At 35.1% G+C, this 10,977-nt stretch overlaps 1 protein-coding gene and 1 pseudogene across 1 annotated transcript in view; both read right to left on the bottom strand.

Moving 5' to 3' along the window:
* Nucleotides 1–1,724: 1,724 nt before the first annotated feature.
* Nucleotides 1,725–3,334, bottom strand: LOC128182077 (uncharacterized; annotated as a pseudogene).
* A 1,161-nt stretch (nucleotides 3,335–4,495) lies between these two features.
* The window catches only part of LOC128179865 (U5 small nuclear ribonucleoprotein 200 kDa helicase-like), a 40,976-nt gene continuing 34,494 nt past the window's right edge, over nucleotides 4,496–10,977 (bottom strand). The window contains exons 33-45 of the mRNA XM_052847522.1: nucleotides 10,711–10,965; nucleotides 9,956–10,158; nucleotides 9,654–9,727; nucleotides 9,325–9,401; nucleotides 8,911–9,058; nucleotides 8,588–8,664; nucleotides 8,035–8,122; nucleotides 7,640–7,761; nucleotides 7,066–7,209; nucleotides 6,451–6,627; nucleotides 5,930–6,090; nucleotides 5,584–5,665; nucleotides 4,496–5,298 (exon numbers count right to left, since the gene is read on the bottom strand). Coding sequence (XP_052703482.1) covers nucleotides 5,056–5,298; nucleotides 5,584–5,665; nucleotides 5,930–6,090; nucleotides 6,451–6,627; nucleotides 7,066–7,209; nucleotides 7,640–7,761; nucleotides 8,035–8,122; nucleotides 8,588–8,664; nucleotides 8,911–9,058; nucleotides 9,325–9,401; nucleotides 9,654–9,727; nucleotides 9,956–10,158; nucleotides 10,711–10,965 — 1,851 coding nt within the window. The 3' untranslated portion in view covers nucleotides 4,496–5,055. The remainder of the gene's footprint in view (nucleotides 5,299–5,583; nucleotides 5,666–5,929; nucleotides 6,091–6,450; nucleotides 6,628–7,065; nucleotides 7,210–7,639; nucleotides 7,762–8,034; nucleotides 8,123–8,587; nucleotides 8,665–8,910; nucleotides 9,059–9,324; nucleotides 9,402–9,653; nucleotides 9,728–9,955; nucleotides 10,159–10,710; nucleotides 10,966–10,977) is intronic.

Genomic DNA, 10,977 nt, shown 5'->3' with positions numbered 1-10,977 from the left:
CTATTACTCTGTTATGTATAGGTGTATGTAGCATGTGAAAATATTATCAATTTTAGAGGATCTGGCACTTGTAATAATTTTAAATTTTAAAAATATTTAAGATTTGATAATTCTTGGTTCACACAAAGGTAATTTTTTTTCAAATAATATTACTTTTCCTTCAACAATTTACGGACAAAAAACACACAGGCACATAGCATTTTTTTTTTGGGGGGGGGGGGGGGCTGCCTTTTCAAAAACGATGCTACGTGCCTGACACGTAATTATACAAATAGATAAAACATTAAACGGAAACCAAAAAATGGTGAAGAGTATATGATTTTCTGGAATACCAGCGCAAGAAGTATTATTTAGTGTCAAATGTACATGGAAATCTTTAATGAATTATCCGTATAATACATGTATAATGTTGAATTTAAAGCGGGCTTACTCGGTATTGTTTTGGTTGAAGTACATGACTTGTGTAATGTGCTCAATAGAATAATCAATTTATCATTTTAAGTAATTAAGTAGTCCAAATTATACTTATTTTATTACTTTCATCTTATTGAACATTTTGAATTTGCTGGGTCGGTGTAAATGTTCAAGTTGTCATATTGTCGCTCTTTGTCATTGCGCATTTCAATTGAAATGAATTTTAGTGGTTATAAAACAAAATTAATGCATTTTTGTTTTCAATCATTAATTCGCGATGTTTTGTATTTTAGCGCAACATAATGTATTTTATACATGTACGTGTATTATGATAAGATACACTTTCTGTATCCAGTATTTAAAAATAATAATTTGTATTTATCAAATCATTTTGAACTGCAGACTTGTCATCATTCTTGTAGTTAAAAACCAGGTATCAATAACATATCTTCACTTTAAAAAGAAAATCACAAATTAAGTTTATAATTGTGCATTAGTATCAGTGAGTTTAATCAGTTTCAATTTTCAGTATTACTTGCATTCAATATTAATGCATCTACATGTACATACATCGTAGGTTAAAAAAAAAAATACTGTTTATATATAAATTACAAAAAAAAAATATTAGCTATTTTCTCGGGAAGCAATTTTAATGAAAGATTTTTAAAAGGTAAAGTTTATATTAAATGTGACGTAAACTTGTTCATGGTAAATGTAAAAAGGGGGGAAATGGTTTAGAAAAAATATAAGTCTATAAAATGCAACACATAAAATTAAAATTGGAATTAGGGCACATTTTTTAAATATAAATTATGATATCTCTCTCTCTCTCTCTCTCTCTCTCTCTCTCTCTCTCTCTCTCTCTCTCTCTCTCTCTCTCTCTCTCTCTCTCTCGCTCTCCCTCTCTCTGAATGTGACTACTTGATGTAACTTATAAAATACAATCGTCGTTTCATAATATATATTATGCTTACTTGTGTTTACGTCCGAACTTACGCTTGCCTATAAGTGGACGTTAAATTTTAGCTTAACTTTAGTTGGACGTAAGGATGAGCTCTTTAATGAAACGCAAATAGTCGAACTAGTCCCGTATTTACACCGGCGCAGCGCTAAGTCTGGACGTACGACCCTTTATAAAAGGAGCCCCCCCTGGAAAAGAAAACATTAATTATTAATTTTAAAAAAAAGTTTTTAATTCAAAAGTATCACAAAGGAGAATGGTACAAAAGCTGAAGAAATTAGTTTTTCAATTTCAAGTATGTTTACTTCATCATTTCAAATTCTTTTCAGTAGTAAAAAATACTCATTTTTCAAAAGACTTCAAACCATTCCAATCTAAAAAAACTCAATCTGGATTTAAACACGATATTCCTCAAAAGAGTTTGGGCAGACAGCGTTGAAGAAGGTAGTTCCATATTTGAGGCCACAAATTCTTTGACAAGTCCTTTCTCATTTCCTATCAACAGTGTTGAATTAGAAAGTGACATGGAAGATGGGTGAGCTATTAAATCTTGTGCGAGTAGATACTTCACGAACCCTCCACCCGGTCTAAGAAGATGAATCTGATTATTCTCCATGTCAATTACAATGATGTTAGAACGCGAGTCGCACACTACATCAGAGAATGAACATTTCTTTACAAGACTTTGACCCCTGTAGACAACCTTCAGGCATCCAGAGGAAGATAGAATCAACAGTTCATAGGTAGATTTACTTGTCCTGTTTACTACACAGATATCAGTGTTACTGTTCTGTCTGACTCTCCATGGTACAGTAAACAGTCTGGTCTGGCCGTCCTCTTGGTACTCGTACTCACGGATGACGTCACCGGTCAGTGTCACGTGCCTGACCAGACGTCTGCTACGTGAGTTCGGTTGATATGTTTCCGATTCATCGTCCATTAACGTGACTAGCAGTCCAAGTACATTGTTAAAGGTTGCTTGACAGACCCCACAAGGAATCAATGGACCAGTACTGAATGACTCAGATACTGGTACAAAACCGCAAACCTCGTATATAGAAAAGCGATTAATTGATTTTTTTATTAAAATCAGTATAAAATAGATCAGCATTGTCTTTAACGCATGCATCATTTGCATTTGACGTAATTTTTTTCTTCATTCAATTAGATTTATTGCATACCTCTATTTCACCCACTTCTATGGAGTCAAGAAAATCTTTGTCGAATTTTGCCAACAAATCTATAGATTCTGTTCCAATATGAAATGAATCTGACTCGATCACAGCGATGTCATTTAAATCAACAATATCTCCCATCATGGATTCCAGTAAATCTTCTTTGATCAAAGTCTCTTCGTATCTCAATGGATATCCCAAAATCCTTATACCACTGTCTCTGTTCGACAAGAGGTTGGTCAGGTCCCTGAGGTTGTCTATCAAACTATATTCAGACATTGTACTGTGCTTTTCTTCCATGAATTCAACGACATCCATAATTTGTTCTTTTTTCTTTTCCAAGTTTAACCTACCATCATTTATTTCAGAATTTTTTCTTTCCAGATTTTCCCTTAATTTTTTTTCGTAATTCTTCCTGATTTCGTCCAGTTTTAAAACAATCGCTTCAAAGTGTTTCTGAAGCTTTGAAACTTCAAACTCGCAACATTTTTGGTTGTCCTCCATTTGCTCGATTGCCTTTTGCATCATCTCATTCATTTCTTTGACATCAATGTCCTTAACCTTACTCAGAGTCTTCTTTAGTTCTCTTCTCTTTAGACTTCCTGCTGTGGGTATAGTTTTCCAGTCGTGAATCTTGTGGTCTGTTTTAGCACATTGTGAACAAATAAACTCATCACAGTCCTCGCATGTGATATCTATATTCATATTGTGTTTTTCACACATTGGGATGTGTTCCTGAGCAGATTCAAGCGGGTGTTTTGGAGATATGGCCGCCATGTTTATGTTTCGGTAGACACCGTATCTAGACCTAAATCCAGTTGCGTCTTGTCTTTACATTTGAATGGATTTGTAAAGATTTAAATATTGACTCCAAGGAGTGCATTCTAGTTATTCATTCGGTTTGTTAAAGAACAAAGTTTAAACGACGTTGAATATTTTAATTTTATCATTGCGACTTATTGTCATCAATTTAAATTATTTCGCAGTGTTCCTATCGTTAAACAGATCCAAATGTTTTTTTATTTTTAAAATTCATGAAATTAAAATTAAATTATATTGAGGGAAAAAAACATTTCTACAAGAAAAGTACTGTATAAGATGGGGACTCTCTATATATTAGGCAGACAACATTCCTTTCTCTTTACAAATGTCCGGGTCTAACAGGTATCTAAGAAAAACAAACGGGTTCAAAATTCTACTAGTATCTATGTAGTTATGTGTTTTCTAAATGCTATATTCGTCAAATTGAGGAATGTTATTCTTTAACGTACTGTTATTGGGTCTTCAAACATTGAATATAACCATTTGTAAATCGTCATTTGTAAGATTTTTCGGGCTTCGGTAAATTTTTGATTCATAATCTATTTGATGCATTTGCACTTTCATCATTTGTGATATGTATTTTTAGTTTTGCAAGTTACTGCACCATTATGACGACAGGAGGTGCAGGCTACATTGAATCTAATCATTCCTTCAATCTCATTAGACCCGTATTGCATACTCAGCCATTCATGAATACTGTATTATTTTGCATTCATTGAACTATATTTCAGTTTACCAATACATATAAATATCATAAATGTTTACACTTAGTTTTGCAACACTATAATGTAGTAGTGTATGTTCATTTTTTTCATAACTGTTAGGGGCAGGATTGGGGTTGGGGTTTGGGGTCCAAAATTTATCATGAAGCACCAAACTCAAAGTGTATTATCAACCAATCTATTTAAAATTAGATCTTTGATCCGCTCCTATTAGATCTAATTTTAATTAGATTGATTATCAACTTGCCAAATACAGAAAACATGTTAGACAAACTCTTTTTTCTGCCTTTCATTAACGTAACATACCTACTAGCACTAATAATAATCGACATGAATATCTGAAACACTCTCCTTTGCAGGCATTTTCAATATCTCTCTCCATTATGATAATTTATAGAAACTGAATTTTGTGTGTTTATCATTTATTACATTGTATAAGAATGATGCATTTTCTTTCATGATGATGAATACTTTGCAGCATGTACTTCAAGGATTCATGACAGTTATTTCATGTACAAATGTTATGATTATTCATACACTATCAAAATAGTGTTTCTCAATGTCATAAATATATGATCTTTGATAGGCAATAAAACATTGCCTATGTTAAAGCACAATGACAAAACAAAATACAAACAAAATATAAACAATGACATTATCAAGTCATCAATTTTCAAATTCCTGTTTTGAATAACACAATCTTTGAAATAAATTGTGCAAGTGTACATGTTGCACACTTGCAATGCATTTATCTGACACAAAAACTGATTATTTTGTCCTTTCATTTTGCACATTGATTTTCATTTCATATTTCAAAGAATATTAATACAAGACAATCTAAGATATTTCAATTTTAACCATCCCACTTTAAGTTATTAATCAGGGAATGTCACTTTTACACACATGGGGAAAATGTTGAACACCCTAACCACTGTCGCTTTCGCTGTCAATGTTGAACACTCTAATCACTGTCGCTTTCGCTGTCACTCTCGCCCTCCTTCACGTCAATGCTGAATTTATACTCCTGGTCACAGCCCATGTAGGCGTCGCTCATGAAAAAGATGGTGTAGTTGTAGTGACCGGGGGAGGGGGCCACAAAGTCTAGTTTAACCTTGGCCTTCTGCTGCAAGGTCAGTCTCCTGATGGACAGCAACGAGTTGGACTTGTTGTCTCCTATCACCACCCACCAGCCTTCCTCTCGTTTCTGTGGGGGTAAAAAGATAAAAATTTAGATACACTGTACCATATATCATTATCTTAAAGCGTATGTTTTTTATACGTCGACAGTGTCGAACAAAGTTCAGGCATCACTATGAATTCACCTCAGTCACAACTGCTAATACTAAATCAATATTTCATATGTCACGATCTCAAAATATTTAAAATGACTAGATTCCTAAACTTTGCAGTCATCAAACAATCATTCTCTCTCTCTCTCTCTCTCTCTCTCTCTCTCTCTCTCTCTCTCTCTCTCTCTCTCTCATCATACCTGAGGGAAGAATGGTGCCACAACTGGTCCCACTAGTTCATCTTCTCTTTCCAAGGAGACAAGCACATTGACGGGGGAACCACTGAAATGAAAAGAGTCTTCATTTAAACTACATTTCCTTATATTCACATTGCAGTCTCTATGTTTTTAAAAAGTTTAATTCCCAACAAAAAAAATTATTGACAAAAGTTTTAATTGTGTCTTCAGCCCAACTGAAAATACACATATTTGAAGAATAAGGAAAAATATTCTAATAATCATATTAGATTTATATACAAATTAGAGAGAACTGAGTTAAACACTGTGATCTTTGACCATCTCAAATAAAGGAGTTGGTTCCCTTTACCTGTGAATGCCTTCTTTTTCTTGGACATCGAATGACATCTCGATGTTGGGGTACTTGTTACAGAAGCGAGCCACATCGGCCATCTGTTCATCCGTCAGCTGTAGAAGCTCATTCCTTTCATCATCCTCCATCTCCATGATGTCAAAGATGCTCTCCATTTTCTAAAAAACACAGCCATTCATTTCACCATTAAAGAAATTTTCCTTTCATCTTCCAGATAATCATTATTTACAAATGAAAATCTAATAAGAAATAGCACCACTTTATTACAATATCAAATACCAAGGAGGAGGGATATCAAAAGGTCTGAAGTCATTATCTTATAAACTAACAAAATAATCCACAAGGGACACTTGCTACTCCAAGTGTAGGTCAACACCGGCACTGGAAAGCTGGGTATATCTATGGATTTTATACTACACATGTATTTGTAAGTACAGAAATGAAGTTTGAATGACTATATTGTTGAACAATGAACCTCACAGCCAGGAAAAGAGAAATTTCCTGGTATAATAGCCCACCTTTTCCTGGCACCGCTTGATGATGTCCTGTGAGAAGTGGGGGAGCTGTTTGAGATATGAGTCCTTGCCCCACATTGCCTGGGTTACCATCTGAGCAAGTTCCATGGCTGCTAGGGCGGGGCTCAGCCACCCGTTACTGCTCAGTACGTCCACACAGGCCTGGATCAGGCGGATTGCCTGTCAACAAAACAAAACGATATAAAATGTACAGCAGATTGAAATTTCAATAAAACAAATAGAGGATGTGTTCAACATTAACAGTATTGTTCATGTATGTATTTAAACTAAATTTATTTCCCAATAACATTTTTTGCATTTCAAATTGATATAGAATAATTCTGTTTCCATATACATGTAATTTATTTAAAACAAGAAATGATCATAAGTACTCTTCCTCATGATAATCACTGGGAAAAGTTCACACACAAAAACTGTCTTGTCAAATATGAACTAAAAATGAACTAACTACAATATAACACAAAGAAAATAATTTCCTCATCAATTTAGTAAACATGTACTCAATATCAAACTTTTTGACCCCATCCACCCCCCCCCCCCCCCCCCCCTCAAAAAAAAAAAGAAAATCCAATAAAACCATCAAGCCCCTGTGTATACCTTGCTGAGTATCTCCTCAGTGTCGGACTGTAGCTCCGCTGACAGCTGCATGCGGGACAGGTGGGCCTGTAACAGGAGGTTGGTCTTGACGTGAGGGTCGTTGTACTTCTGGTTGGACAACTTGTTCGGCAGACGACTGGCCAGCTAACGTAAAACAACGAATAAGTAAATCACCATTCAAAGAATTAATCTAATTCTTAGTAATGTTTATTTGTGTTTCTCGCTGACTCAGTGCTGAGTTACTGGAAAACTTAAAATGAATTATGCAGGGAAATTTCAGAGAAAACACAACTAATGTATGTGTACAAACATCCAACCCCAATGAACTTATTAATTACAACAAAAATATTCACAACTACACATCCAGTCAAAAAGATTGGAATGTTGTGACTGCATCTCGTTCTGATTTCATTTATCATATGACATTAACATGATCCCATTAAAAAACAATTTCAAGTACATCTCTGCCCATATCACACCAAGTCTAGTAATTACCAATCATTTCCATTCTCTACATCCTTTGTTTATGTAAGTACCTGAAAGTACAAAGTAAATATGCAGTGCTTGTACTTACAGATTTCAAGATGGCCTCCTCGTGGTGTCTGATGGGAACATCTTCGTACTCGGCGGCGTTAGAGATAATCTCCAGGAGACCTTTAATCTTTGTCTTGTTGTTCAGAGACAGACTGAAAGTTTCTGTTAAAAAAAACCCAGCCCTTAGTAGTCTCTTCACTCCATGCAGCAAAGTAACCATAGTATATATTTTTCATAATTCATTGTTAAACAAGAATTTTTATGGATTTTGTTCTTGAATCAACCTACTATATCAAATGTTTAATATATCTACAAAGTTATGTAATCATCGTCAAGTAATAATAACACCACAGTATGCATACACCACTCTCGATACAATGTTTGATTCTATAAATAAAACTCTCCATTCCCAGACTACACGGTGGGGACACTGACCTATGGTGGTGTAGTTGATGTAGTAGTAGGCGGCGATCATGCCCAGATTGAGTGGGGTCATGTCCATCTCGTCCTCCACACTGATACACTGTCAAATAGATCAGGCATTAAACTTGCAATACTGTAGAAGCACATATATTGTACATACATTGGGTTAAAATTTTGTTGTTTTAAAACCAAATAAAATTTCATTAGGATTTAATTTCGCCATATCTTGATCTCTAAAATGAATTACGTATCAACTCTGTATTTATGAATTTTTGGGTTAAAAATTCGTTATAAATTAAACTTCGATGATAAACACTGCCAACTAAAATAACGAAATTAAATCCTAAATTAATATTTCTGCTTCAGCAGTATACAGGGAAGCTTTCTTCTTTTCACATACTAGCATTCATTAACTCCATTTATTATTTTTAAAAAAAATCTTTATTTGCAACTTTTTAAGCTTAGTTAAGTATCTGCCATCTGGGCTACTTTCTTATTTTCAAGCTTATTTTAAAGTTGACAAGTTTCCCAAATGAACAAGATGAAGTGGGTGGGATTGACAAACCTTGGACTGTTCCAGATCTGACACTGTGTTCTCAACCAGCTCAGACAGGTGGTCCGACAGATGTCTGTGTGTCACACCTACAACAAACAGGAAAATACGTCATCAATGGTTTAATCCTGTAGAATAACAAATTTCATACTGATAATTTTTCCATTATAGACTTCATTGTAGGTCCATGTGTGGTTTTATGGCCCCATGTCAAGTGATATTGATCGAAGACACAGAAAGTGATATTGACTATGTTTGCAAACTTGTGGCAGAATTGCCAAGACTTGCAGCATTAGAAATAGTATATACATGTATGTTTTTCCAGCTGTAGTTACCTTGAAGGTTGTAGTAGTTCGGGTTCTGGGTCATCCTTCTGTACAGGAAGGTCCATGTCAGGTAGTCCACCGCATCCTGTTTGTTCTCGATGGTCTTTGTCACCACCTCAGCATTGAAGTGGTCATGTAAACAGTGGTCCAAGTGGCTCTGTCAAACAGAAAAAGAAAGTAGGATTAAAAAGAAAGCACAATTAGGTACAAGCAGAAAGTACTCATTGGTATAAACTGAAAGTGTGTAAAGGGTAGAAATGAGATGACAACATACAAGAGATCTGCAATCAATAAAAAAAATTTAATGACAAAAACCTAATTCTGTAGCTCTTTGAGTACGATAAAGTTCACCGTAACAAATTAGCAAAGCTTTTGTTTTAGCTCAGTGTTTGTGCTGTTTAGTGTAAAGTGAATACAACTCACCTCCACTGGAAGAGGTTCATACAGGAATTTCTTGAAGAATTCTTTCTTTGAACTTTGACACATGATCAAAGCTTTACCTGAAAGTTTAAAATGCCCAATTATAAAAGGTATAAATTGTTTTTAAATCAGAATTTAAGTATTTATCTATTTATATATTTAAGGATTGGCTGATCATTTTTCTTGCATGCCTTAAACATGATGTGAAACAGTTTCCTGTCAGTCCCTTGTAATACATCTATACATGTACATGGTTAGCATCAGTTCCCAAGAATGTTCTGATATATTTATCAATTACACAATTAAACAGGTTCAGGTAAATATTTCTTAACCTTCCTGATCTGTGAGTGGGCGGTTGGCTCGACCAATCATCTGTAAGACGTCTGGCACTGGATAATCTTCATACCTGTAACAGAGACACACAACATGCTTAACATTCAGAGTATCTTTATTCATAAATTCCCTTTTGATATTTTTCATAATGATTGTATTAAAATTACTTCTTAAGTAAAAACTAAAGAAAAATAAGCTTGATGCCTTTCTTATCAAAAAAAAATAATCTGTTACATCTCAGGATTTAATTAACAAAGAGTCAAAAACATGATAAATTCTGATTTTGACTCTCAAAACTTACGAGTGTGTTTTTCCGTCGTAATACTGGGTATCCATGACAACCACCAGATAGGCAGACACACTCATGCCCCAGGAGAGACTGCGAGAGGCCACCAACACCTGTACAGCACCGCTAGAGAACAGATGCTCCACTGCCTTCCTCTCTATGTCACTCAGGCCCTCGTGGAGGTACCCCACTCCATTACTGAGCGTCTCCTTCAGAGTCTACAAATTATCAACATACTTCTGTAAAAATTTTGAGAGGACACATACTTTTTTTATATCAATAATTAAAAGACATGTTTGAGATTATTTCAATCCTATAATATACTGTCTTTGATTACACTCAAACCCTATTTTATTCCCTTGCTATAACTGTATTCAAATTCCTAATTTCATTTTCAAATTGAGAATTCAAAATTCGAAAAATTTTACAATTTCAAAGCAACCGAGTAACACTCCGATGCAAGACATACGTCCACATATGTGAGACCTCTACAGCCAAATACTTCGAACTGCTAAGAGGTCTACAGCCTATATAGGGGTTGGATGGATAGCAGTGATTAAAGAGCAATATGGTGGACAGTGCCTATTTAAGAATGTTGTTCAGCTTTAAGCAATTACAACACATCAGTATGTCAAGTAGGGCAATGAAATCCTCAAATTATGAAAATCCAAAATATGAAGACTCCCCAAGCCTGCATATATTTTCTACGTAGTAAGTTTCATGAAACTGAAAACCCCCAGTAATTTTGGTTACATATCCCACAATCCTACCTTGTCTGTGATCTTCTCCAGGAATGGTTGGATATCTTCCTCCTTTACGTGGAGGAAGCGACTTCTAGGCGTCTCTGTGTCAACCTGAATCTCCGCAGCACTGAAGGTCAAAATGTCAATGGCAGTCAAGCGTGTCTGTTTCCGTGATGGCACGAAGATGATGACAGGTTTCCTTGGTGAGTGACGCAGGATGGCCTGGTAAGTGGGCTTGGCCATGGCAATTATTCGGGACAAATTGTGGCTGATGTTCAAACCCTGAATAGAAGC

Source organism: Crassostrea angulata, chromosome 4 (assembly GCF_025612915.1).
Source record: "Crassostrea angulata isolate pt1a10 chromosome 4, ASM2561291v2, whole genome shotgun sequence".
Taxonomy (NCBI): Eukaryota; Metazoa; Mollusca; class Bivalvia; order Ostreida; family Ostreidae; genus Magallana; species Magallana angulata.
Note: the sequence above shows the minus strand (reverse complement) of the source record. Positions and strands in the feature narration are given on the sequence as shown.